Source organism: Ursus americanus, chromosome 15 (genome assembly GCF_024610735.1).
Source record: "Ursus americanus isolate L20-20 chromosome 15, mUrsAme1.1.p, whole genome shotgun sequence".
Taxonomy (NCBI): domain Eukaryota; kingdom Metazoa; phylum Chordata; class Mammalia; order Carnivora; family Ursidae; genus Ursus; species Ursus americanus.
This window is the reverse complement of record NC_142141.1, coordinates 6,357,704-6,385,490: the sequence shown is the minus strand read 5'-3', so window position 1 is coordinate 6,385,490 and position 27,787 is coordinate 6,357,704. Positions and strand designations below refer to the sequence as shown.

Here is a 27,787-nt window from a genome sequence, read left to right as displayed (position 1 = left end):
CTTTGTCTCTGTGTCCCCAGTAACCAACAGAGCACCCTCAAACTTTCATCCCCCATGCCCCCTTACGTATGCTTCTCTAATGTCCCCATTTGAGACACTCTGAGACTCTGTCAGGGTGGTAGAAGAGAGGAAGGGCTGATAAAAGCAGATTGAGTATGTGGATCAATAATCAATGATGGGTAAAAAGATGGGATTTTATTATTCTTAACAATTTTTCAAAAGGGCACAGAGAAGGGTAGTTTGGGTTGACAAATACACATTGACTTGACTTCGCCTTAAAGACAGCCAACAGCTCCCGGCCTGACCTGTTACTTCAGAGGCAGAAAAACTAACTTGCTTATCCTGAAAAGTAGTGAAAAATCACCCCCACAGTACCATTCTTTTATTCATCCACTCACACACACACACACACACACACACACACACACACACACACACTCACGTACACACACCTCCCTCCTCCCCTTGGTAGCGTATAGTCTCTGACTTCTAAAAAATGGTTGTTCCTTTCTGCTTGAAAGACTGTATTAGCTATTCAGGGAATACTAGCCCTTTCCTTGGACTCAAAAAAGTATTTTATCCATTAAAATCTAACCAGGGTGTAGTAACCATAAAATCCAGCCGCTCTGTTAGGAAGACGGATATCCTCAAAGATTTATGTCTGGCCGTCTCAAAGAAAATGTGTAAGATGGAGTTTTCTCAGAGACTTTCTGGCTGGGCTCCACCCCACACATAATTTCTGTGTGTATAAACCTCAGATCAAAACTCAGGAAGGGTTAAGGGAAACCTTTACGAACCACAGGTTATGTCGGCTCCCCATCCTCACTTGACCGTTTGGAACGAATTAACCAGTCCCTAACCAGCCCACAACTGGTTCTTGGACAGAATTAACCAACCTCTTCAGTCCACATGGTCAAAGTATTTGGGGGTCTCATATTCCATCCAGATTTGGGGCGAGGACATACTCAAAGTCATTTGCATGTCCCTATGCTTGTGGCAAAAGATAATGAAAACACACCACATTATTAGTCTCCAGGATATGGAGGAGACCATTGGAAACATCAGAATTCGGGAAGGGGTGGAGAAGGGGGCGTGACTATTTTGAATGAACCTGAAAGAAAATACTTCCCGAACCTTCCTTCAGAAGACGATTTCAGTTCCAATTTTTCATAAGGTTGGAAAAAGTTAAGCAAACGAGAACTATAGACACTTGTTTATAGAAGGTTTTTCTCTTTAATTGCTGTTTTTGTTTCATGAAAGAAAAGTCCCATAAAATAAAAGCTTGTTTCTGGTTCAGCGAGGCAGCGAGACCCCTGAGAATGCCACAAAAGGGCTGACTTGACTCTAGCCAGCCGAGGAGTCCCAAAGACTTGAACGTCTGTATATTTCCGTAGCAAGGTATGCGCCTTTCCCACCCTCCACCCTAAAGGTCTCTCCATACATTTGAGACAGTTTTTAAAATCTGAACTGTGGGACCGTCTGGTCCCTGGCAAGCATTCCAGACGAGTGGTTTTCTAAGAAGCCAAGTTCTGGTTTGACTCTTTGATTGGAAAAGTATCTATTTCACTGAGGGTGATAGGCCCCTGGATGCATTCTCACCAAAAAACCCATAAACCAATACTTGAAATGCCAGCAGCGAGTTGTAGGGAATTCTTTTGGTTTGCCTTCAAGGACACAAAACATCGCAAAGGTCTTCTCTTTGGCAGAGAGGGGGCCTGGTGTGGAGAGTTGGCCCAGGGTGTGTGTGGAAAGAGTCAGACGTGGGAGTCAACAGACCTGGGTTCGAATCCCGACTCTGCCACCAGCAAGCTGTTCTGCCCTTAGGCGAGCCTCTTCACTTCAGAGGCTTCTGATTTTCCTCATCCTGTAAAATGGGGGTACTGACCTCCGTCTCAGGGAAGTGTAGGGCTCAGGAAGATGATGTTTGCATGAATCCTTCCACTGTGCCTGGTACCCAACAGGGGCTTAATATGAAGTGGGTTCATCTCCACCACCCCACCACTGTAGTAGACGGACGGAGACTTCTCTGACGTCACTGAATCCCTTCCCAGACCTCTGTCTGGGGACTTCCAAGAAAACAGTGTTTGTCACCTGCTTTCATTAATCCAATCAACAGGGAATTACAGGTCATGAACCCTGGGGCTGGCACAAGGCCCCAGACAGGAGGGACTCTAAAAACATAGAGAGCATCCCCCCCCCCCCCAGGAGCTAGTGTCAGCACAGTGGGCAGCAAAGAGTGATAGGAAGTATTTGCTAATAATCCAAGGTGTTGTGATTGAACAACTAGATAGGGAGTAAGATGCATGAAGCCACATGCCTTCCAGACCAGACAGGGAGCAGAGCAGTGGCTCGTGGATGACAGGAGAGCCCAGGCCCCATCTAAAGGCAGTTGCCAGCACCAGGCAAGTGTCGTCATGTGGGAGCCGAAGGCAGTGTGGCCAGATTTCTCATTCTTCAAGAAAAGCCAGAAGTCTGGATGTGTATATAAAGGCTCTTAATTTTTAAATATTGACAGCTTTTTAAAAAATTTAAACATCTGTCTGTGGGCCAGATGGGTAGGGAGAGATCACTGTGGGTGAAGGGCTCTACCAAGGAGGTGGGCTCCCGCCAGGCCTCGAATGGGGAGTAGAATTTAGATTTGCCTGTCGGGGTGTTTACCAGGAGGACGCTTCTTAGGAGCTGGTGTGGCTTGGTGGTTATGGACTTGGGGTCTGATTCCTCATGTGCAACATAAGAAAAATGACATGTATCCAGAGAGTGGTTGTGAGGGTCATGGGAAATCGGGCTCGTCAGACGCCACACGATCACGAGCTTAGTCATATTAGCCGCTGTTACCCCAACCATCCTGACTGCTGTAATTGCTATTGTCATCGGAGCAGGGACTGGTGGCATATACAGCTCTGCCACCTTCCACCCCAACCCACCCCATTTGGAGAGCCCATGCTTGCCCCAACTTTGACACGATGGCCCAGTGAAACAGATGATAGCATTGTTGTCCCCCTTTTACAGATAAGGAAACTGAGGCAGCACAGAGAAGCAAAGAGCCCGTGCAGTTACACAGAGTCAGCGCACGGAGTCTCCTGCCTCTATGGTTCGCCTTGCATCGGCCCTAGCCACGCCCACAGGACCTGCTCCTAGGATGGCCACCGGAGCCCCTGTGTCGGCTTGATTCCAGGACCCCGCGCCCCCTGAAATTTCTTGTGGGCTCATCTTACGTAGGCCCATGACACACCCTCCTCGTCCTGCCCTGCCCCCCCCATCCAATCCCATCAAAGGTTCCTTTGAACTGGGTTGCAAGGCTCATCCACAAAGCCCAGGAGGCGTCTTGGGACACAGAAAAGGGTTTCATGGTGTTCCTTATAAAAGCACAACCTGACATGCAGCTATTGTGTCAGTGATCCCTCTTTTCCCGATCGCCAGAAACCCAAAACAGCTTAAAACAAAAAGAAACTGGCTCAAGGTCTGCGGGAGCCTCATTTCAGGCTGCGTCTACACCCTCACTCTGTTTTTATGACCTTGGCCTGAGGCTCCCAAGCCACAGGTCTAGGGCAGGTCTCCCAAGCGCAGACCCAGCCCTTCTCAGGAGCCCCCTGGGGCAGGACACAGGGCCTGTCTGGGAGCATGGGCAGTCCGAAATGGGCAGCACTCTGCTGACAAACGTCCCAGACACAGATGTTTTGGTCTCATCTTGAAGCCATTTCAACGCAAGGCGGGGCTCGGAGGGCTGTTTGCCAAGCCCGGACACTCACCCTCGGCCACGTCCATCTGGCAGACACTGAGCCCTCACTGCGTGCCAGGAATGCCACGCATCGGCAGCACCTTCAAGGGGCTCCCCATCCATGGCCCTGCCATCGACCTTACTCAGTGCAAACGTACACAATCAGAGAGGGAATGAAACTTCCAGAACATACCAAAACAGTGCTGCCCTCCCAACCCAGCACCAGGGACCAAGCCTGCCCCCCTTCCCTGGGGCTCCGCTGCCATACGTCCCTCCTAGAGTGGGCGTCCTGCCCCTCTGAGGGTAACTGTACTGTTTAAAAGGATCTTTCGGTTCAGCGTGCTCCTGCAATGACTTTGACTTGTGCTCAGATGGGGACACGGTGGCCTTTCCCATCACTGCAGGAACTGAGACTACGTGGCGCCTTTCAAGGGGCTCTGTCCCTTCTTACCTCACCGCATATGCTTCTGGCTGCACGCGCTTCCCTTTAAGGTCTCGTCTTCATGTAAGACAGTGGCTGTTGAGAGCCCAGGTTCTGAGCACGCACAGGCCTTAGTTCATAGCCTATTTGCGTGATCCTGAGTCTCCCTTAGCCTCAGTTTTCCCGTCTGTAAGACATAGATGGTGGCAGTTTCTGCCTCACAGAGTCAGAGTCGCTGTGAGGGCTCCACGAGAGAAGGAAAGCCAAGCGCTCAATGTGACACCTGACCGTAAGTGTGCCATCAGAGGGAGCGGCTATTATCCCTACAGGCCAAGAGTTCTACACGCATTAACTTGTTTCCCTTACAAGCATCCTGCAAGAAACAGCTATCTTTACGCCCACCGTACAGATGAGGAGACTGAGGCCCGGCAAGCTAGAGGGCGCAGTGCAGGGTCTCACAGTGAATGAATGAGGAGGGTGCGATTTGTCCTCAGGACTGCCTGGCTCTGCGGCCTGGGACCCTAACCACTGCTGCATCACGGTTTCTTTAAAGAAAGCCCAAAGCGGGTAAAGACCCCCCTTCACGTGCTCGCATGTCACCCCACTGTGCAGCTTTTGCTGGCCAGCACTGAGCCAACGCCGTGCCCCTCTTCCCTGTCTCCGCAGAAGCCCCTCTGTCTGCCAGGAGCCCAGCATCCCACCAGGACTTCTAGGAACGGCGAAGCCACGGAGTTCACACTGACACGCACCGGCGTCTCCCGTGGCGAAGGAGACATCGGCCCCTCCAGCCCCAGCAAGGCCACTGCCAGGAGCACCGGGGTGCCTCTTGATCGTCTGTACAGATCCCTCCTCATGCTTTAGCTCCTGAAATCAAGGGGCCCAGCTGTCACGTCTCAGAATTCTCTTCCTCGGCTTATTTTCCACGAAGAGTCTTGGATTTAGGAGCAAGTGGCCTTAGGAATTCAACAGCCCCACCGGGGTTTCTCGCTCACCGCCACCTGAGGCCCGATTTAACACACTCAACTCATGGAGGTGAGCGCTCCCCGCTGCCGCCTTTCCTACCCCTGCTCCTGCAGGTGGAGGCTGAAGTCATGTGCGGAAGGACCCAGGTGTCTGAGGAATTCAGAGCCCTGCCGTTGATTCATTTGTCTGCAGACATTCTAGACTCCATGTCTCCGAGACAAGCCACGACAGAGTGCATTACGAGGTGAGCCCGCCTTATTTTTCCCTCCAGCTTTCCCCCCGTTTTTTTTTTTTTTCTTCTTGGCCTCAGGGCCCAAAGTATTCTGGACATATTTTTCATTTTTCCAAATATCAATTGCTCTTTTATTCCCTCTTCGAAGCAGTGAGTAATAAGAGTTGTGTCTGGTCCTGAAATTCCGACTGAAATAAATTAGCCCAATGACCAACAGGAGGTGCCTAGAACAATAACGGCGGAATATTTGGCATATTACAAAAGAGCCCCTGGATGTCGAAGTACAGTAAGTCTAGAAGCACATTACGGGGCGACGTTGCCAAAACGGGTATGCAATGAGCCATCCAGGCAGCAGAACGCCTCATAAATTAATCCCGCCTTTTTTTTTTTTTTTTTTTGGTCCACTGATCACAGTTCTTTTAGCCCTCTGGTTAATGGGGCATGCAGAAGGGTATTTTTGGTGTGGCCCTTGTCCCCAGCAGACAGGCAGATGCCAAGGCTGCATATTAATGTATATATTTACCCCTCCCTCGTCTGCCATCCCGGGTGCCATGTGCAGCAGTGAGCAGGGTGAGAGTGCAAATGTTGGAGGCAGCAAGCCGTTAACGGATACCAAGCACCTACTAAGTGCCAGGTATTATACTAAGTTCTGGGGATGCCACGGAGGATGACAGGGGTATGGTCTCTGTCCTCATGATGCTGGTCGCTCAATCCGCATCCCAAATCCCTCCTTCCCTGAAAGGAATCGCCCATCATGTGAGTTTCGGAGGGATGGTTCAGCCCTGCCTTCCACGGCAAAAGAAACAGAAGTGCCGACCCCCTCCCTGCCTCCTAGCAGCCAGGAACCCAGCCTAGAGATTGCCTCTGCTCAGAGCATAGAATGTCAAGGGAATGTCCCAAAGTCACCATGGTAGGAAAAAGTCCCCCAAAGATAGCCTTGCCTCCCTGGGACCTGCGAATGCTATGTTATATTGTAGAAAAAGACTTTGCTGTTGTCATTACATTCTGGATTTTGAGATGAGGAGATTACCCTGGCTTGTCCAGGTGGGCCCCAGTGTAATCTATGGATCCTTATAAGAGGAAAATGGCACACACACATTTCCTATTGTAAGAGGAGAACACCATGTGACCACAGAGGCAGGGGTTGGAGTGACGTGGCCACAAGCCAAGGAGTGCTGGCAGCCACCAGAAGCTGGAAGAGGCCAGGAACAGATTCTCCTGGAGGGAGAGTCTCTGGAGGGAGCACGGCCAGGCTGATGCCCTGATCTCAGCTCTGTGATACAGATGTGGGATTTCTGGTCTCTAGAACCATGAGAACATGAATTTCTCCTGTTTTAAGCCACCCACTTTGCTGCAATTTGTTACAGAACCCAGAGGTAACTGATGCAGACACCCCAAAATTTTAGAGTTCTTTCTTGGTGTTGGAATCCAACTGCTGAGAGCCTACACTTGCCCCCATATATAGTCCTGGGCTCAGACTGTTTCTCTGATCTGCCCTGGTCTGTGGTTCTAACAGCTATTCCTCTCCCTGGATCTTCAGTCTCCTCCTCGATCCCAGGACCACCCCTTGGACATTCCTCCAAAATTTCCTTTTCTGATTTTAGTTAGCCTTTGGGGCTTCTGTTGCTTTTGCCATCATAGATAAGAAGCCCCATGTGGCGGGGCTGTTGTAAGGATTATGGACAAGCCATATCTGGGCCCAGTACAGTGCCTGTCACACAGCCGACGCATAATAAATCAGAGTTCACAAACCAATGGCCTGCATTTTACCCAAGTGGTGTATTTTTTCCCAAAGTTGAATTTGTTGCCAACATTTATAAGTCAGGAGACTTCACATAAAAGCCTGACTTTCTAACTTCTCTTGTAAACAATCAGATCTTGCGACACTGGACCCCACAGATTCATGGCAATGATTGGTTGGCCCTCCTAGACATGCGTGTTATAACCTGCCAGGCCTCGCCAGGCCTGTTGGTTGTACACGCAGCCCACTCCCCTAATTTTATTAATGGTTCAGTACCTCGATGCATCTGAGTTTGCAATTCTTATTACAAATACAAGTCTTTCTTCCATCAGACTAAAGGTAGGCCCCAGACCCAGAGGAGGACTGGGTTCCTGTGTAAGGCCCAGGCTGGGAGGTCTTTGCCCATGATGCTCAGTCTCTCCAGACAGCCTTTCTTTTCCCCTGCAGCTAGTCAAAAGTGCCTGCCCCTTTTATGAAGCCATTTCATCCCCTTCCTCCACTGCCCCCCTCCGTTAGTCCCCACCCACTCCTCTCCAGGCTTGCCCATTCTACCATTTGCATCCGTTTTCTGAGTACACTTCTCATAGAAGGTCTTTGCGTTCTTAAATCACTGGGACAGACGTCTGCATTGAGTTGCCGTAGGAGCAGCCAGTCAATAAATCTTTGGAGAAGTGAGGAAGAGAGAGAGGGAAAATGGGAAAGGGGAGAGGGAGGGAGAGAAGTAGGAGGCGAGGTTCCTACTGTGAGCCTGGCACTGCCCCATCAGTGCATCCCACTGAACCCTCCCAATAACCCCACAAGACACAGGAGCACTGGCTTCAGTTTCCAGATGTCTGAGACTCAGAGACAGGATGTCACCTTCCCTAGGGACATGTTACAGTGACATCAGGATTTGAACCCAGATGTGTCTGAGTGACCACACTTTAAGCATACAGCACTGCTTGGCCTACGCTTGTTAGGTATGGGGCAGACCTCTCCCTTGGCAGGATGTGATCTTTCAATTAGTTATTTGCCTGGAACACTATTCATTCACACATTTTCCATTCATTCCCTCCCTCCCCCGTTTATTCCCACATTCACTCAGGAAGCCTAATTCCCTTGTCCACAGCACCCCTCTTCCTTTCTTATCCCCGCCTTCTTCCTTTACTGGGAAATGGGAGGCCTGGGTAGGCTGGGAGGCACAGGGCCCAGCATGGATGCTTCCCAGCCCCCAACCCTGGCCAGCTCCTGGGCATGCACTCTGAGGGCCAGGCAGGGCTGTTCTTTCCCCCTCTTCCCTGCCCTGAGGCCGAATCCCCAGGAAATGAACCTACCAACTAATCCCAGAAGCTTCCCCACTCATTGCTGTTCTTCAGAGCAGTTTCCTGGAAGAATTCATTGGGTTTCCCAGAAAAAGTTTCTGGTCACCTTCTCTTTCCATGACTGTAATTCATTACTTTCCATGCATCATAATTAGTTTAATGCCCAGTCTTGGAGTAGCTGCATTTGGCATCTGAAATGTCTGTGTGAAGTAAAACCCAAGAAGCCAATAGCTGCCATGGTACTTGCAAGACCACCAAGATGATGCAAATGATCTATTAAAGAAACCCTGGGTGGGAGCAAGACGGTTGAGATCTGATCCCTTAGCTCCAACTGGCTTGGGCAGGTCTCTCTTTTTCTGGTATCTTGTGTTTTCCCAAGGAAAAGGCATTATCTCATGGCAATCAAGAGCCTGGTGGGTTGAATAGACCCACAGGGTTCAGATCTCAGCCCTGGCTCTCACTAGCTGCGTAACTTTGAGAAAGTAACTTAACCACTGTGAGCCTCAGTCCCCTCATCTGTAAAATGGGGATAATGATATTATTCACTACCTAGACTTGTAATGATAATACAGTGAGCCAATATATGTGAAGCACAGTGCCTGGTACTTAGTCATTTCTCGAAAGGTCTTAGCTGTGCATAATAAGAAAAGGGAAGCTGTGGATGTGGAAGAAGGGGGAAAGAGAAGGAAAGGAGATTGTATGAAATCCCTAAGTACTAAGCTAAGGTAGTCATGGAGTTGGACAGAGAGGAGAGAATAAAGCTACTTTCGATATTTCAAAAAGTTTAATGGGAATCCCACATCTACTTATCCACAATAAAGCCACAAAGGATAACAAGAAAGGCAACTTTCTTTGCTTTTGGCTGAAATCACATTAACTCATAGTGGTCAGCTAAAAGACTTTGGAATTAAATAGAACTGCACGCAGCCCCCAGGTACAGTATGTGATCTTGAATAAAGACAGTAACGTCCCCCACAGAGAGACTGACGACACTGACCTTGCAGGGCAGTTGCAAGGATTAAATGAGATAATGTATGGAAAGCACTTAACATAGGGTCTGGCACTGAGTCAGTACTCAGTACGTAACAGCCACTATGGCTAATATCCTTCCTTAGCCTCTCTGGGGCTCAGCTTCTTCGTTGGCAAAATTAAAATCATACCACCTGCTTTACTCATTCAACAAATATTTACTGAGCCAAGTACGATGAATACAAAAATGTATTCACCAGACGCAGTTCATGGCCTCTCAGAGCCCACAGTCTGAAGTTGCTCATTATTCATCCATTCAACAAATATCTTTACTGAACATTTAGTATATAGCAGGCTGCATAATGGGACTTAGGGACACAATGGCTAGTAAAACAGATTTAATCCCCAAGTATTTACAGAATTATAGCCTAGAGAAGATGTAATAAAATCAGCTGGTGAAATGACTAACATAGTAGGTGCTCAATGAATTAAAGTTATCTAGGTGCTAATCAGAAGGTGCATATGTGTAACTTTGGGAAAGTTAGCTCATAAAAATGTTGAAAATTAATGATTTCTTAACACAGGAAATTTGTTTGGTAGATAGGGACTGTCTATGAAAGTGCTGAATCACTATATTGTACATCTGAAACTAATATTACACTATATATTAACTGGAATTTAAATAAAAACTTTTTAAAAAAATAATTGATAGTAAAGGAAAAAGTTTAAAAATTTTAAATGAATAAAATATGAGAGAAGTCAAAAAAAGGAAATATTTATTTTTAAAGATTTATGTATTTATTTTAGAGAGAAAGAGAACACAAGCAGGGGCGAAGCAGACTCCACGCTGAGCACAGAGCCTTGACATGGGGCTCGATCTCTCTACCCCCGAGATCACCACCTGAGCCGAAACCAAGAGTTAGCTGCTTAACCGACTGAGCTACTCAGGCACCCTCAAAAAATGTAATATTTAAATATACATTTGACAAAACACATATAGGATCTGTATGCTGAAAACTACAAAATGCTGATCAAAGAAAACCTAAGTAAATGGAGAGGCATACTATGTTCATGGATTGGGAAACACACCATAGTGAAGATGTCAGTTCTCCCCAAAGTGATCTGTAGGTTTAATGCATTTGCTATCAAAATTCCAGCCAGCGGGGCACTTGGGTGACTTACCTAAGCTTCTGCCTTCGGCTCAGGTCATGATCTCAGGGTCCTAGGATCAAGCCCCACGTGGGGCTCCCTGCTCAGCCGGGAGTCAGCTTCTCCCTCTCCCTCTGCCCCTCCCCCCACTCATGTTTGTCCTCTCTCTCTCCCTCTCAAATAAATAAATAAAATCTTTAAAAAAAGAAAAATCCCAGTCAGCAAGGGTGTTTTGGTTTTTTGCTGTTGTTGTTTTTTTATTTCTAGCTGTAAACAAACTTCTTCTGTAGTTGATATAGAAAAACATAGGGCCTAGAAGTGCTGAGGCAATCTTGACAAAGAAGAACAAAGTGGGAGAAATCACTCCACTTAATACTAAGGCTTGCTGTATGGCCACGGTAACCAAGACAATGTGATACCGGTAGCAGGCTAGATACATGGATCAATGAAACAGAACAGAACCCAAAAATAGACCCACAGGAATATGAGCAAATGGTTTTTTTAAAGGGTGCAAAAGGAATTCAAAGAAGGAAGGAGGATAGCATTTTCAACAAATGGTGCTGGAGCAATTAGACATCCATAGGCAAAAAAAGGGGGGGGGGGGAAGAACCTCGATCATATATAAAAATCAACTCCAAACAAATTATGGACTGGGCTGTAAGACATAAAACTGTAAACATTTTAAAATAGGAGAAAATCTTCGGTTTCTAGGGCTAGGCAAAGAGTTCTTAGACTTGACACAAAATAAAACATGTTCATAAAAGAGAAATTGATAAGTTGGACATTTTTAAAGTTAAAAACTTTGTCTTTGCAAAAGTCCATATGAAGAGGATGAAGAGACAAAATACAGACTGGAAGAAAATATTTACAAACATATATTCAAAAAGGACTAGTATCTAGAAGGTACAAAAAACTCTCAAAACTCAAGTGTAAAAAAACGAAGCCAGTTAGAAAATGGGCAGGAGGGGTGCCTGGATGGCTCAGTTGAATAAGCCTTCAACTCTTGGTTTCGGCTCAGGTCATGATCTCAGGGTCGTGGGATCGAGCCCAGAGTCGGGCTCCATGGTCAGCAGGAGTCTGCTTGGATATTCTCTCGCTGCCCCTTTCCCCATGTGTTCTCTCTCCCTCTCTTTCTCTCTCTCAAATAAATAAATAAATCTTAAAATAAAAATAAAAGAAAATGAGCAGAAGACATGAACACATATTTCACTGAAGAGGAGATAGAGATGGCAAATAAGCACATGAAAGAAGTTTGACATCATTAACTAGCAGGAAAATGAAAACTAAAACCACAATGAGATATCTCCATATACCTACCAAAATGTCTAAAATAAAAACTAATGAAAACACCAAGTGCTGGCAAGGACGAGGAGAAACGGTATTGCTCATACACTGCTGATGGGAATGTGAACGGTACAGCCATTCAAGAAAACAGTTTGATAGTTTCTTAACAAAACTATTATGCAATTACCATAAAACATGGCAATTTCCATCTAAGGCATCGCAGAGAAATGAAAACATAGGTTCACACAAAAACTGTGCAAGAATATCCACACCAGCTTTATTCATGAGGGCCAGTAACCGGGAATAGCCCAGACGTCCTTCAGTGGATGAATGGTTCAACAACTGTGTGCGTACATGCCATGGGGTACAATGTGGCGATAAAAAGAAACGAACTACTGATACACTCAACAATCTGGATGAATCTCTGGAGATTTATGCTAAGTACAGAAAAGCCAACATCCAAAGTTTGCATATTTGATTTAGCATTTTTGAAAAGATAAAATTTTAGAAATGGGCAACAGATTCGTCATTGCCAGTGGGGGAGAGGGGACAGAGGGAGGGCGGGGGGCATCCAAGGGCAACACAAAAACCGTCTGGCTTGGGAATTCTGTATCTTGACTGTAGCAATGGATACCCAAACCTACACACACGACAAATATTTAGAATTAAATACACATCCACAAATGAGTACAAGTAAAACAGGAGAGATGTGAATAAGATGGATAGATCGCATCGGTGGCAAACCCCAGCTGTAATACTGTATCACAGCGGGTGCAAGATGTTACCGCCGGGGGAAGCCAGGTGCAAGGTACACCGGATCTCCTGTATTACTTCTTACTATTGCATGTGTGGTTACAACTATCTCAGTAAAGAGTTCAGCTAAAAGTTTTATTGTTTTGTACTTAAAAACTCGCATTTTACTAAACATTTGAAGATACAGAAGAAAAATATCAGAAAAATTATCATCCTGAAATATAATATTTTGATGCACTTTTTTCTGGTTTTTGTTTTTTACATTTATGTGAAAAAAAATGTGAGGGACTGGAATAAAAATCAGGGTGATGACAAGGTGGGGGCCTTGCTGTCTCCCATCTTCTATGACATCAGAATTCAGTGTTTGAGGGATGCCTGGTGACCAGGGGCCAGGAAGGAGGAGGGTATCCATCTGCCTGTCAGGTGGGGGTACCTTGTTCTACCCAGACAGCCTGACCCGAGGCCATGGTGATCCAACAGGTGGGCAGCAGGGGGCGAGTGGCAGCGGAGCTGTTTGAAAGGAGAAGGGGCAGTCGCTGTGAGGACAAGAAACAGGTGAGGCCAGACCAGATGTATGCTGCCTTCCTCCCATCGGGGCTCCCTTTGCCACTGCAGACAGACCGTAAGGCCCTCAAAGTCAGAGGAGGCCTTCAGCCCGACTCTCCCTGGAGCCCGACCTGGTGGGACACAGCACGCATGTTTCAGGGTTTCTTCCCCAAGGCCATTACTGATTGACTCTCTTATTTCATTCCCAGCAGAATGTATGGATTGTTTTAGTTTCCTCCTAGATTCCTAGTGCCTACAGTGGTGCTTGGTGCGTAATAGTGGCTGAATGAACGAAAGAACGAATGAATGAACGAACTGAAATAAATAGGATACGGCTGAATTGTAGAGCTCTTGGAGTATTTGTTCTTAGGGCTAAAATTCAAACCTCATGCAGAGTTTTGTCAAAATGGGAAATGTCATCACCTACAATGCACAGCCCAGGGCTCCCACCCCCTCTCTGTTTCATGTCTTACAACAGGCCCGAGAGGCAGCTATTAACAACCTCATTCACAGATGGATAAACCAAAGCTCAGAAAAGCAAAATGGCCATAGAGCCAGGACCTGCCAGCCTTTGAAACCAGGCCCATCGGATTCCAGGACTCTTAACAAGCTTACCCTGCACTTCATGGCCTCCCAGGTGGAGAAGTGAGGCAGGCGTGTAAAGAGGGCTGGGAATGTCACATAGGCCTTGCACCCCATGGGAAGAGACAGGACTTTGGTCTGAGATTAACAAGAGGACATTGAGGGGTTTTAAGCAGAGCAATGGATGACTGATCTCTATACGTTTCCAAAACCTGTGTTCACTCGTTCATTTAATACACATGCTCCAACTCCTCCCTTGTGCTGGACCTCACAGCACGATGGGGGCCTCGGGGGGCACCTCATCGTGCTGCAGTTTTTCCTAAAAAGAATTCCATAAATACCGAACCCCAGCAAGGCGCTTTTGAGAAAAATCCCCAAAAAAGTTCTGTGGTTCAAGAAATGCCAATGCTCTTGTCCGCCACCCCCCTTGGAGATTTACACTGCTCATTCCCATAATGAAGGCACTGAGAAGTTCTGCAGCAAGGAATTCACTTCTCTTTGTTAACCACAGCATTTCCCAGACCGATCGAATACAAAGTCCCAGCTTTTCTTTTTGAAAGACCTTTCAGCATATTTCAAAATCCATTTTACAGATGAAGCAATTGAGGCTCAGAGAGAAGAAATGATTTGGCTCAGGCCCCAAGACAGCACAAGGAGGAGAACTAAAACTTACTCCTGCCCCTGTTTCCCCCTTTGCCCTCCACACAGCACAAAATACAAACCCAGCAGCACGTGTGCTGGGGAAGACATCATCCTATAAAGTACATGGACAGAGGGGTTGTTAAAGAAATAGCAGAGCATCAGGTCATGATCCCAGGGTCCTGGGATCGAGTCCCACATCAGGCTCCTTGCTCAGTGAGGAGCCTGCTTCTCCCTCTGCCTGCCTTTCTCTCTCTCTGACAAATAAATAAATAGAATCTTTAAAAAAGAAAAAGAAATAGAGCATTCAGCATGGAATGCTTAACAACCATTCTAAAGAATGAAACAGTTCTGTGTGTCTTATGTGAAAAGATTCCCAGGGAATATTGTTAAGGAAAAAAAAGTGCCCTAAAATTAAGTGTACAATGCGATAATCTACACTGGGCGTACACGCCCAGGCAGTCACCGCCACACACACCCCCCCACCGCCAGGTCAAGCTAGGGAACATTCCCAGTGCCCCAGAAGCCTCCTTCGGGCCCCTCCCAGCTCGTCCCCCGCTCCCCAACATAACCATGATTTCTGACCTCTATCATCATAGATGAGCTTTGTACTTTCTTGAATTTCATGTGAATGGAATCAGTGCGTAGCTTTATGCCTGGCTTCTTTCACTCGCCCGTGTATCTGTAAGACTCTGCCGGATTGTTGCTTTGTAATTTATTTTTAGTTTTGAAGTTAATCATGATAATAATATAGTTGCTAGTATATATAAAGAAAACTATCTGGGGGAGAGGCAAATCATGCGAATCTTTTCTCTTCTTTGTGATGGTAGCAGGTCTAAATCCTGCTTCACAAACGCGGGTAAGAAATGTGTTATTTCAAGTCAAATTAAATCTGACTCAGCCCGCATCTAGTGAGTTGGGGAAAATTCAGGGTTAGTCAATACTGTGTGTGCCTTAACCTTTTGTCCACTTTTGCTTGTCCCTGACACTGTCACTCTCCCAACTCACATTGCCTGTTGAAAACAGGTGTCTCTGAATTCGCTGTGCTAAGACCTGCCCAGACACACCACAAAGCCAGTGAGAGTGGGGGCCAGGCCCCTCCCAGGGTCAGGCTGCCCCTCTCTCTTCTCCCACCTGTCCAAAAGACCCCTTTCTCCTGTCCTAATCCTGGGACATCCACCAGAGTCTCCTAAATGATCCTGGACTGACCCAGGTACCAGCGAGCGATGTTGTCTCTAGGCAGCTCCTTCACTCCATCCTGCCTCAAAATGCCATGACGAGACTTGCCAGTAACGGGGGCCAGGCTAGCCCTCCCATTGCAGCAACCACAAAACTGATGACGCGTATGAGGCAGCTGCTCCCAGGTGAGGGCCAGCAGGCAGCACAAGAGTGCAGCCCGGAGGGAAGGAAGACTCGTGAGCAGGAGACTCGACTCTTTCCCAGTGGCTGCTGCACGGAGGGGTACGGTCCAAGCTGGCATCGCAGTCCTGCTGAGCTGCAGGGTGGGGATGGGGAGGGGGGCAGCTAACGCACTGGACTCTGTAGGACGGATCACTGGAGAAGAGAGCTTCGTACTCAGGGGTTCCCCAAGACTCCTTGCTGGAGGGGCTGGGACGTGCATGCAAAGGGCTGGATTAGCCGCTCTCACCAGAGTGGTTGCTCTGCGGTTGAGAGCAGAGCGGAGATCCTGGAGGTTGTCGGAATTCCAGCGCAGCTAGAGCAGAGGAACTCCTGAACACTCAGGCATCTATTTGAGAGCGCACATATACAGACATGTACGTGCATCAATGCACACACATATACAGACACGTATGTGTATATATACACATGCACACACACATACATACATATATTTGGAAAGTAAGAAAACTTTAGAAGCAATGGCCAGGGGCATCTGGGTGGCTCAGGTGGTTAAGCGTCTGCCTTCAGCTCAGGTCATGATCCCAGGGGCCTGGGATCAAGCCCCGCATCAGGCTCCCTGTTCAGCAGGGAGTCTGCTTCTCCCTCTCCCTCTGCTCCTCCCCTCTGCTTGTGTTCTCTCTTCTTCTCAAATACATGAATTTTTTTAACAACCTAAAAAAAAATGAAGCAGCAGCAGCAGCAGCAGCAATGGCCAAAGTTTCCACATTAAGAAGGAAATAAAGAAGACTTAAACTCAATGATAGAAAGAAGAAACAGAGGCGCCTGGGTGGCACAGCGGTTAAGCATCTGCCTTCGGCTCAGGGTGTGATCCCGGTGTTATGGGATCGAGCCCCACATCAGGCTCTTCCGCTATGAGCCTGCTTCTTCCTCTCCCACTCCCCCTGCTTGTGTTCCCTCTCTCGCTGGCTGTCTCTATCTCTGTCGAATAAATAAATAAAATCTTAAAAAGAAAAAAGAAAGAAAGAAGAAACAATGATAAAATCAGAAATTAATGAAATAGAAAATGAAAATAATAAAATTAATAAACCTTTTCTTTGAAAATTGGTAAAATTGGTAAATTTTTCATAGTCTAATTTTTTAAAAAAGAGAAAACACAGATTACCAATATCAAGAATAAAAGGGAACTATCACAATACCTCCTATAGACATTAAAAAGATATGAAGGTAGGGGCGCCTGGGTGGCGCAGTCGTTAAGCGTCTGCCTTCAGCTCAGGGCGTGACCCCGGCGATCTGGGATCGAGCCCCACATCGGGCTCCTCCGCTGGGAGCCTGCTTCTTCCTCTCCCACTCCCCCTGCTTGTGTTCTCTCTCTCGCTGGCTGTCTCTATCTGTCAAATAAATAAATAAAATCTTTAAAAAAAAAAGATATGAAGGTAATACGAGGAGGGACTGGACGCCAATGCATTTGCTCACTTAGCTGAAATGTAGAAACTTCTTGGACAACACAGTTTACAAAAGTGACTCAAGGAGAAACAGAAAGTCCAAATGACTACAAGCCCAAAAGATTTCACCAATAAATTCTACCGATCATGTGACAGAAAAAGAAATAATGCCAATCTCACACAAATTCCTTCATAAAATAGAGGCGGAAGAAATGCTCCCTGACTCATTTTAAAGGGGCAACATAACCTTGACTCTAAAACTCCATAAACAGATAGAAAAAAAATCCAATCTCTCTATGAATATAGTTGAAAAGAACAATCTCCACACACAGAAGCAAATCAGCCCAGCAACACAGAAAAAGGCGAATGCATCATGAACACAGGGCTTCCTGCAGGAAGGTCAGGTATTCGAGTCAATCCACGCAACGTGCTACAGGATCAGACAGGAAGGGCAGCACTTGGTCTCCCAGTGGATACGGGAAGTGCATTTCACTGATCCAGCGCTCATTCTTGGTAAAACTCTCAGAACAGTAGGATCACAAGGAAAGTGGAGAAAGGACAACAAGGAAAAAGCTACAACTCCCTCTACTTCGTGGTGAGCACTCCCACCCCGTCCCCCTAAGACACAGCGCAAGAGGAAGATGTTCGCTTTCGCCACTGCCACTGGCATTTTACTAGTGATTGCAGTCAATTTACAAGACAAGAAAAAAACTAAAGACTTTTTGAAAGATAAAGAGTAGAAAGCGTGAGGTAAAACTTCTTCCCAGACAGCATGATTTTTTATATACAAAATCCTAAACTCTACCAGAAAAAAAGGGAAGAATTAAGCCATAAGACACATAAGACACAAAATCAATTGTGTTTCTATAGACTAGCAACAAACAATTGGAAAATGAAAATTTGAAAACGATACTATTTTTAATAGCATCAAAACCCATAAAATACTTCAGAAAAATGAGGCTGGCCTCTACACTTGAAAATGATGAAACATTGCTAAAAATAACCGAAGACAATGTGATGGAGAGATCCACCATGATCACGGATTATAAAGTATGATATTTTAGAAACATTCTTTTTCGCCAAATTGAACCACAGTTTTAATGCAATACTAATAAAAATCCCAGCAGGGTTTTTTTTTTTTATAGAAACTGCAAAGGTTGATATATACATATATATGTGAAAATGCAAAGGATCTAAGGTAGTCAGAAAAAATTTGAAAGGAGCAAAGTTAAAAAAAAAACTCACACTATGATTTTAAGTGTTACGATAAAGCTATATGGTCATCTAGGCAGTGTGGCATTGACATAAGATAGAGAAAGGAATGGAAAAGCATAGTGACAGTGGAGAGAGCTATTAGGGATTGAACTGTGTCCTCCAAAATCCACATGTGGAAGTCTCAACTGTATTTGGGAATAATTAAGGTTAAATGAGGTCATAAAAGGTGGGTCTCTACTCCAATAGCACTGATGAGCTGATAAGAAGAGAGATACCAGGGATGCACAGAGAAAAGGCCATGTGAGGACACAAGGAGAAGGCAGCCATCCAGAAGCCAAGGAAAGAAGTTTCACCAGAAACCAACCCTGCCTCACACCTTGATCTTGGACTTCCAGTCTCCATAACTGTGAACGAATCAATTTCTGTTGTTAAGTCTGTGGTATTCTGTTATAACGGCTCCAACAAACTAATACAGATTTAGCACTGACATAAAGATTGATATATAGATCAATGAAACAGGATAAAATCCAGAAGCAGACCCACATAAATATGGTGGGCATATTTTTGACAGAAAGCAATGCAATCCAATGAATAATTAGGCTTTTTAAACAAATGATTCTAGAATTGGACATTCATATGAGGAAAAGAATCTTGACCCTTCCTTCCCATCATATACAAAAATTAATTCAAAATGGACCATATAACTAAATGGAAAGTTATAAGATGCCGAGAAGAAAACAGAGGAAAAAATCTTCACAACCTTGAGTTAGACAAAATTTTTTAGACTGCATATAAAAGGCATAACCATAAAGGGAATATATTTGATCTGAACTTCATAAAAGTTGAAACCTCTTAACTTTCAAACACCCTGGTAAGAAAATGAAGCAGCAAGCCACAGACCTGGAGAAAATAGTCACAACACAAGCATCTGACAAAGAATGTATATCCGAAATAAATAAAGAACTACTAAAACTTAATAAGAAGACAAATTGCCCAATAAAAAAATGAACTGAGTTTTTAATAGACACACCCAAAAAGTAAGATACGTGAATTATGGTCAGTAAGTACATGAAAAGATGCTCAACATCTGCTATGGACTGAATGCTTATGTCCCCCCTAAATTCATATGTTGAAATCCTAGCTCCCAAAGTGATGGTATTAGGAGTTGGGGGTCTTTGGGAGATGATTCATGAGAGTGGAAGCTTCATGAATTGGAGTAGTGCCCTGCTAAAAAAAAAAAAAGAACAAAAACAAATAACAACAACAACAACAAAAACCAAAGAGCTCTCTCTGCCCTCCACCATGTAAAGATATAATGGAAATGGACGGAACCCAGAAGAGTACCCTCACCAGAATCTGACCATGCTGCCCTCCTGCATCCTGAATTTCCAGCCCCCAGAATTCTAAGAAATAAATTTCTGTTATATAAGCCATCAGGTCTGTGGTACTTTGTTACAGCAGTGCAAATGGACTAAGACAACATCATTAATTGTTGGGGAAGTACATAGAAAAACTAGATCAAGGTACCACTACGCAACTAATAGAATGCCCAAAATCAAGAAGATTCCCGATGGGGACGTGGAGCAACTAGCATTCTCGTGTTGCTGGCAGAAATGTAAACTGGTTCAAACCCCTGGGAAACAAGTTGGTGGTTTCTTATCCAATTAAATGTACATCTGCCAGCATTTTCATTTCTGGGTACTAACCCAAGCAGAATGAGAACGTACGTCCACACACAGAGTTGTACCCAGTGTTCATCAGCAGTTTTATTCATGATCGTCAGAAACTGGAAACAGCCCAAAGTCTATCAATAGGTAAAGAGATAAACTGTACCATATTCATACAATATGTTACTCATCAATAACACTGAACACACAAACACGGCGACATCCCACAATCATTATGTTGAGCAAAAGACTATGAAGTCATTCATGAAGTTATAGGCCAGGCAAAACTACTCCATAGTGACGGAGCAGATTAGTGGATCCCTCTGGCAGGGTGAGGGTAAGGAGGGAAGAGACTGTAAAAGGGCACACGGGAACTTTCTGGGATGATGGAAATGTTCTTTCTCTTGCCTGGGATGGTAGTCCGCAGGTGTGGACATGTCAAAACTCATCAAACTGTACATTTAAAATGTGTGCATTTTATTGTCTGTGAATTATACCACAATAAAGTTGATTCCTCTTAAAGATCATTTAGAGCAAAAAATGGAAAGGCAAGGCAAGGAATGAGAACAGAGGGGGGTCTTCTCAGCAGGGAGAAGGGAGGGAAAACACCAGTGGAATGTCACTAGGCTGCCATGTTACCTACTTCTGCAAAGTTTGGGGGTTTTGTAGTAAGCATGCATGACGTAGATAACTGGAAAAAAGTTAAGCTCTAAAAATGACTTTACAGCACCCCTCTGTGAGGGCAGCAGGGATGCCTGCCTGGCCCCCAGTGAGTCACCTCCTTCCTCCTCTTCTTGCCACCAGACACTGTTGGCGTTGCTGATCTTGGTGCTGTACGTGGGCACAGGAATATCAGGTGAGCATTCTGGAAGCTGAGAAAGGAGGAGCCGAGCCCACCCGGAGTCAGGAGGGGTATTCTGGAGATGGCTGCATGCCAACAGGCCCTCCAAAGCTTGCCTTCTCCTCCCCTCTTCACCCACTGGGATGACCAACCATGTTTATTTCAATGACTGCTCATTTGCCCTTGTTAAGAGGTGATGTTTGTGCCTGTTTCAGGAAGAAGTTGGGAGGTGTCAGAAAGGATCAGAGAATGTAACTATCCCCAGAATCCTGTGGCTTCCCAGGTAACATATTCAAAAAAGGTGCTGAGGGGATGCCAAGTTTGGCTGAGGAAATCTGGGAAGGCTTCCCAGAGGTGTTGTGGGTGACTGGATCTTGAAGGCTAAGTAGGAGCTGGCCAAGGGGAGAAGGTGGGGATGGCACTCCAGACAGAAGGAATAGCTTTTGCAAAGTCTCAGGAAGCTTTTCGAAAAAAGGGGTCCTATGTGAAAAAGCTCAAGATGTAGTTTTGATGTCTGCCTTTCAGGGATTTGAATACCAGACCAATGAACCCACAGAAGAGCCAATAAATGTCATCAGAACCTGGTTGAAGGAAAACTTGCATGTTTTCTTGGAGAAGCTAGAGAAAGAGGTGCGAGAGCTGGAGCAGCTGGTCCGGGACCTGGAGGAGTGGTTAGATGCTCTTCTGGGAGAGGGGGACCCAGAGGATCCCTGCTCCAACTTCAAAAATCACCTGTGAGGGCCCAGGGCTGGAACCTGGGGAGGACGCCAAGCAGAAGTGGAGAGTTGGGGAGGGGGGAAGAGCTGCCAGGGGCTCGTCTAATAAGGGCTGAGCTGTGACACGTGGATGTCAAAGCAGGCAAGAAAATAAAATAGTTGGGACACTAAGAACCTTGCTGGCACCACTGCTGGTTCATGAACGCTGTCAGGACGACCCCAGTGCTCTGCTGAGATATCCTCCAGCCCACCAGAACTCTGGGGCACTGAAACCAAGCCGGCCTTGGCGTCAGGGATCTCGCCCACTTACCTGAGATGTGGTACAAATCCCCTAACCTGTCAGAGACAAAACTGCCTCATTAGTAAAAAATCAGGGACGCCAATTCGCCCCACAGCTTTACAGTGAGGACCAGACGTGTATATGCAGAGTGCGTCCGGCATCGAGTAGGTGCCTGATAAACAGCTCTTCCTTTCTTCCATTCCTTTTTCTCCCTCCCTGGAACTTAGCAAGAGGACACTGGTTCTGGAGTATATAGACGTTATGTGGCAACTCAACCCTCAGACACTGCTGCTAGCAGCAGAAATTGCCAGAACCCTTGCGGAGGGCAATTGGTGATAGCCGTCAAATCCACAAACGCATTTACCATTCCACCCAGCAATCTGCTTCAGGGATTGAGCTCATACATATATGAGGTCTCATCTATATATCTATATGCATATATAGATATGTTTATCATATATATAACATGTATATAACCTAATGGAATTATATATACATATATTTATATATAATATACTAAAATTATATTATATATAATTCATCATATATATGAAATGTATACTTATATCATATATATACACACACGTGTGAATTACGTGTCTGTAGTGTTACTCTCCTGGCTTCATATATAATAGCAAAACAAAGGAAACAACCCAAATGATATCAGTAGGGCCCGTTCAGTTAGTAGAGGTGCAGCCAAACAGTAGATACCCTGTAGCTATGAAAGCGAATGAGGATGCTTTCCTACTGATAAGAGAAGAGTCTACAGGAAAGGTTGTTAAATGAGAGAAATCCAGGCATAAGAAGAGCACGGGACAAGAAGCTCTATGTTGTTGATGATGACAACAATGTTACGGAATGTGCAAGAAAACTCTAGAAGGATATAAAACGGGTGGGAGGCGGGTTGGGGGAGTTAAAAGTGGGCAAATGTATGACCAGGATGAAAGGGAAACTTTTCACATTCTTTTATTTTTAGACTACATGATTGTTTTGCTTATTCAAATACTTTTTAAAAGAAAATTACCTATTCTTTTGCTTGCAGAGAAGGACTGGAATCTAGTGTATACAAGCAAAATAAGAATATCACTATGATGAAATTAGGAGTGACTTAATGTTTTTAAACAGCGCTAAGAGAAAACCCTCTCTTTTGATTAACTTATTTTGATTAAATGATGATAATTCTTATCTAGGATTTTCCCTTTTCCCCTTGACTTCCGGGAAGCTCACCGTTTAGCTGTCCATGGTGGGAATTACATCAGCCTCCCTTTTTTGGCCTACTCGCCCCTTTCTAAGATTTTTTGTTGTCTGCTTTAGTGGAGTTATTATATATGTGCCAATCATTAGATCCACCTCAAATCTTTGGAAAGTCAGGAGGGGTCCAATTCAAATCATCGCATAGAAAATCTGACTGATGGGGAATGGCTCAGCAATTCTGCTTGCCGGGAGGAATTATTCAGTTGCCACTTGGGAAGGAAAAAATCTTTGCAAGTTATGGTCATAGTTTTGCCACTTTGCCTATGTGTCAGACGCTGGGGACCAGAATCGGTTTTTCTCGTTTGCAGCTATGTCAGCCAGCGTTCTGCAGGAAGGTCTGATAATGATATTTCTTCACATTAATTTTTACAGTTACTACAAAGGCTGTAGTAACATACCCAAAATCATGTCCATGTGCTCTACTGGTATTCAGAGCTTCCCAGGCAGAATTTTGACGATACACAGGTTTAGCCGAACACACACTTCAGACTCTAGCCCCCATCTAAGTTGCAACTGTATTGTACCTGTAATATATGTCTCTGTGTATATTCATATTTACATATATTATATATGTTCTCTTTTCAATATATTATATAGTTGTAAATATTTTTATAAAACATGTGTGTATATAAAATTGGGGGATACACAAATAAAAGAAAATGGAGCCTAGATACTTGAGGATTGAAACCAGCCCTGTGGTTATTAGCAGAGCCTCTGAGCAGAGGGGTCACACTCTGAAAGCTCTCAGGCATCACCCCCATGAACCCACACACCTGATAGAAACAGCCCCTGAGGGTGTGGGGCTGCAGCCCACTGACGGTGGTCACTTTGGTATGTTGGCTTGTGAGCCCATAAGAACAGCAAGCCACTCAGGGCGGCTCAGGCAATGAGGGTTTGTTATGGCACAACACGGGAGCCAGAATCTCATGGAAATCAGGAGCGTACCATAACCTGGGATCCTGGAGACTGGAACAGGAAGGTCTTTGAGAACCCAAGGTATCCACTGAGATGCTCCAGGAGCCCTGCCACAAGAATCTGAGAGCGTACCTCTAGCTTTTGACCTTTACCTTGACTTGGCCACTCTCTGGGTCTCTGCTTCCCTTTTTTTTTTTTTTAAAGATTTTATTTATTTATTTGACAGAGATAGAGACAGCCAGCGAGAGAGGGAACACAAGCAGGGGGAGTGGGAGAGGAAGAAGCAGGCTCATAGTGGAGGAGCCTGATGTGGGGCTCGATCCCACAACGCCGGGATCACGCCCTGAGCTGAAGGCAGACGCTTAACCGCTGTGCCACCCAGGCGCCCCTAGGTCTCTGCTTCCCTTTGTGTGTCTGCCCCCTCTCTTCCGGCTTCCGAGGGCTTACTTGCCCCTTACTCTAGCTAGCCCTTCTTCAGCTCAGCACTTCTGCCTGTGAATCCTCCTAACTCTGATTTCCTCCTGGTCCCACAAGGCCTCTCCCTTTCTCATGACCTCCCAAACTTCCAATGCCCATATAGTTCTGTCTGCATTTCCCAGATCAAGCTCCAGGCGAGTGGGTGGGATGTGATTGACTCATTTCATCGGCTGGAGCTTCCTGTCCTGAGCCAGACTCTGTACCAACCAGCCTTTGGACTGGATGAACTTGGGGTGACCACTCCTCCCCTCGCTCCAATCAGCTGTGACAGGATGGAGAGGGGAGGGTCAAGTACTCCAGAATGGAGCTACCCCATACAAGAAACAGCCTGGGCCCCTTCCTGATGGGAGGCTCTGGACCACGCGTAATGAGCTCACATTTCCCAAGGTGGTCAGAAATGTGGCAGAGTGATGGCAACCCTGTACCGTGGAGCCCCAAGAGTCAGTATCAGGGAAGCAGAACATTCAAAGGCTGAATATACTTGCTGAGAACGAGGTGGGAGGGGCTTGGCCACCAGAGTCACCAGAGTCAACATAGGTGAGTGTGTCAGCCTAATCTGGGAATATTTCATTCATTCTCCAGTTCCTGGGTATGAAAAAGACAAATGAAGAAGAATGGGAGCGCCTGGGTGGCTCAGGCAGTTAAACATCCGACTCTTGATTTTGGCTCAGGTCATGATCTCAGGGTCCTGGGATTGAGCCTAGGATTGGGCTCCACGCTCAGCACTGAGTCTGCTCCAGATTCTCTGTCTCCCTCTCCCTCTGTCCTTCCTGCTGCTCGTGCGTGCTTTCTCTCAAGTAAATAAGAAAGAAAGAAAGAAAGAAAGAAAGAAAGAAAGAAAGAAAGAAAGAAAAGAGAGAAAGAAAGAAAGAAAGAAAGAAAGAAAGAAAGAAAGAAAGGGAAAGAAAGAGTAGTGTCACTACCTTTAATGACTTTAAAGTCTTATAATCTGCATGGGTGAGGCAAAGTGTTGACCCATCGATCTATTAAGGGATTCACTTTCATATCTACAGAGTGGACTTTCCTTTAGGAAAGAGATTTTCTTTTACTTGAGAAGACAACTATTTCCAGTTCCTTCCACTCAATCGAGAAATAATGCTGCCAGCAGAGCAGGGTCTCCCTGCCCCCATCCCAGTCCCCAACCTAACCTACTTCCAATAACAACCAGCTCCAACTGATTCTGATCTTGCAAGGCCAGGCTTCCAGGCCACAGAAGCCTACTTGAAATAGAAAAGAGAGCAACGCCTGGGTGGCTCAGTCAGTTAAGCATCTGCCTTCGGCTCAAGTCATGATCTCAGGGTCCTAGGATTGAGCCACGCATTGGGCTCTGTGCTGAGCCCAGGAGTCTGCTTCTCCCTCTGCCTCTATCCCCCACCCTGGCTCGTACTCACTCTCTCTCTGTCTCAAATAAATACACAAATTCTTTTTTAAAAAAATAGAAAAGAGAAATTGAATAATAAAATCAGGAGTCAAAATTTTTTTAAAGAAAGAAAAAGATTGGGCTATGTATGTGCCAGCCACTGGTGAATGAGAAGTTTACAGGCTAATGGGGAAAAAAAGCAGAAAAGTCAAGACAAGGCAATTTTGGAGAATGATAAATGTATGAGCAGAAACAAGGAAACCACTTACCAAGCCACTGTGGTTTTCCAGGTGGAAATGGAGGCTTGGAGTGGGAAAGAGGTGCAGAGAAGCAGAATTCAGTTTGAAAGTATCATCAGCAGGATGTGCTGATGAAGAAGAAGGAGGAAGAAGGGTCCAGACAGCTGTCTGCCCGGCCTCAGGACACCCTCTCTCTTCAGTGCAGGGCAACCTGAGCCATGATTTCAGGTCCTGACCTAAGATGCTCGCGAGGACTACGTGGAAGAGACAGGCGTGGTCTTGTTAAGGGAAAAGTGGCCAGTTGGAAAAATGTCCTGACCACTCAATTATCCCAATTTCTTCCTTTGTTTCAGGCACCTGGAGTATGAGGTCAGCATCGTAAACAATTAAAAATTTTAATTAATTTTAATTGATGTTTTCTCCCCATCTCTCTTTTACTCAATAGATCTATTTGGCAGCCTTCCTGATGCTCCCTCAGGCTCTTCTCTTTTGCTAACACTGATTCATTCTACGTTTTTCTTTGTCTGTTTTATTGCTTTTGGTTATCTTCTTTTCTGTGCCTCCAACTTATATAATGGAAAACACCCACAGTCATCCAGATAATTCATGTTTTAAGATAAGAATCTGATAATCTAGAGAAGAGTTGGATAAGATAAAGTCTACCTATGTATTAGCTATCTGTATTTCCTAAGAATATAAGGATTATTGGGGAGAAATAGTAAAATTGTGGCAACAGACATTTAGAGAATGTGTTCCTCTTTTAGGGGCTTGGTCAAGTGCTATTGCTAGTTCCAGTTTATGGACAGGGACACTGAGGCATAGAGCGATCGTATCATTGATCAAATCATATCATCAGTAAATGGGGAGCCAGAATTCAAACCCAGGCTATCTGGCACCGAAGCCCTCACACCAATTCAATGAGCTTCACAGCCTTGCCTCCACGAAGCCTAGCCAAGATCATGTCTTCTCTCATTTTATTGTTAAGTAATCATATGCCAATTAAATTTACAAGGCAATAAATTCCCATCTCATGCTACTACAAGTTGGGTACATATAGAGAGAGGTAGAAGTCACATTCCCTGCCCACATATAGCTTGTCCTTCTACCATGAAACCAAGAAACAAACACGAGAAAAATGAAGTATCGACATTCTTGTAGCAGCTATTGGGTAAAGTGCCAAAGGCACCTAATTGCCAAATGAGCTATATACTTACTGGCCTAACTAAGAATTCAGAGAAGGGATAGGGAACTTGAGTTGTCACTAACATGAAAATCTGTTAGTCCCATTAGACAAAAATGCAAAAACTCAAATTCTGGCTGTAGCCAAGGGGAAATCATGGGGAAACCGGAAGAGAGATGAATGATGGGTGGGGGCAGAGAGGGGCCCTTCCTACTAGAATCACATCTCAGGCTTGGGTGCTGGTGTGGCCCAGCCTCACCCTGACCGTCAGATCCCAGGTCTCAGGTAAGATTTGGGGCCAGGCTCCCCACAGGTCTTCGTGAGAATCAGGTGTATTTTTTTTTTTAAACAGATACTCTTGAGAAGTAGGGATCTGGGCTTCACTGAAATTATTCCCAGACCAGGAAAGTCCATTTCCAGTCTGCATGTCATATTTTTGATGATGTCAAGTGAAAATGTGGATTTAATTTGCTCCCTTAATCCACAAATTTGTTCAAAAAAATTGTGAAATGCACTAAATCCAATTTGGTTCAAATCTGGC

General features: G+C 45.4%; 1 protein-coding gene across 1 annotated transcript; it reads left to right on the top strand.

The window, feature by feature from the left end:
* The first annotated feature begins 12,996 nt into the window (after nucleotides 1–12,996).
* On the top strand, nucleotides 12,997–21,563 carry SMIM23 (small integral membrane protein 23). The gene is made up of 4 exons (XM_045792138.1): nucleotides 12,997–13,086; nucleotides 20,789–20,840; nucleotides 21,041–21,108; nucleotides 21,351–21,563. Exons 1-4 carry the CDS (start codon nucleotides 12,997–12,999, stop codon nucleotides 21,561–21,563), a joined length of 423 nt encoding a protein of 140 aa, XP_045648094.1.
* Nucleotides 21,564–27,787: the final 6,224 nt, after the last annotated feature.

Excerpts from the sequence above, each read along its gene's own strand:
- SMIM23 (XM_045792138.1), top strand. The coding sequence starts at position 12,997 with ATGGTGATCCAACAGGTGGGCAGCAGGGGGCGAGTGGCAGCGGAGCTG. Across the intron at positions 13,087-20,788 it reads GCTGTGAGGACAAGAAACAG|ACACTGTTGGCGTTGCTGAT; the intron begins GTGAGGCCAGAC and ends TCTTGCCACCAG. Across the intron at positions 21,109-21,350 it reads AGAATCCTGTGGCTTCCCAG|GGATTTGAATACCAGACCAA; the intron begins GTAACATATTCA and ends TCTGCCTTTCAG.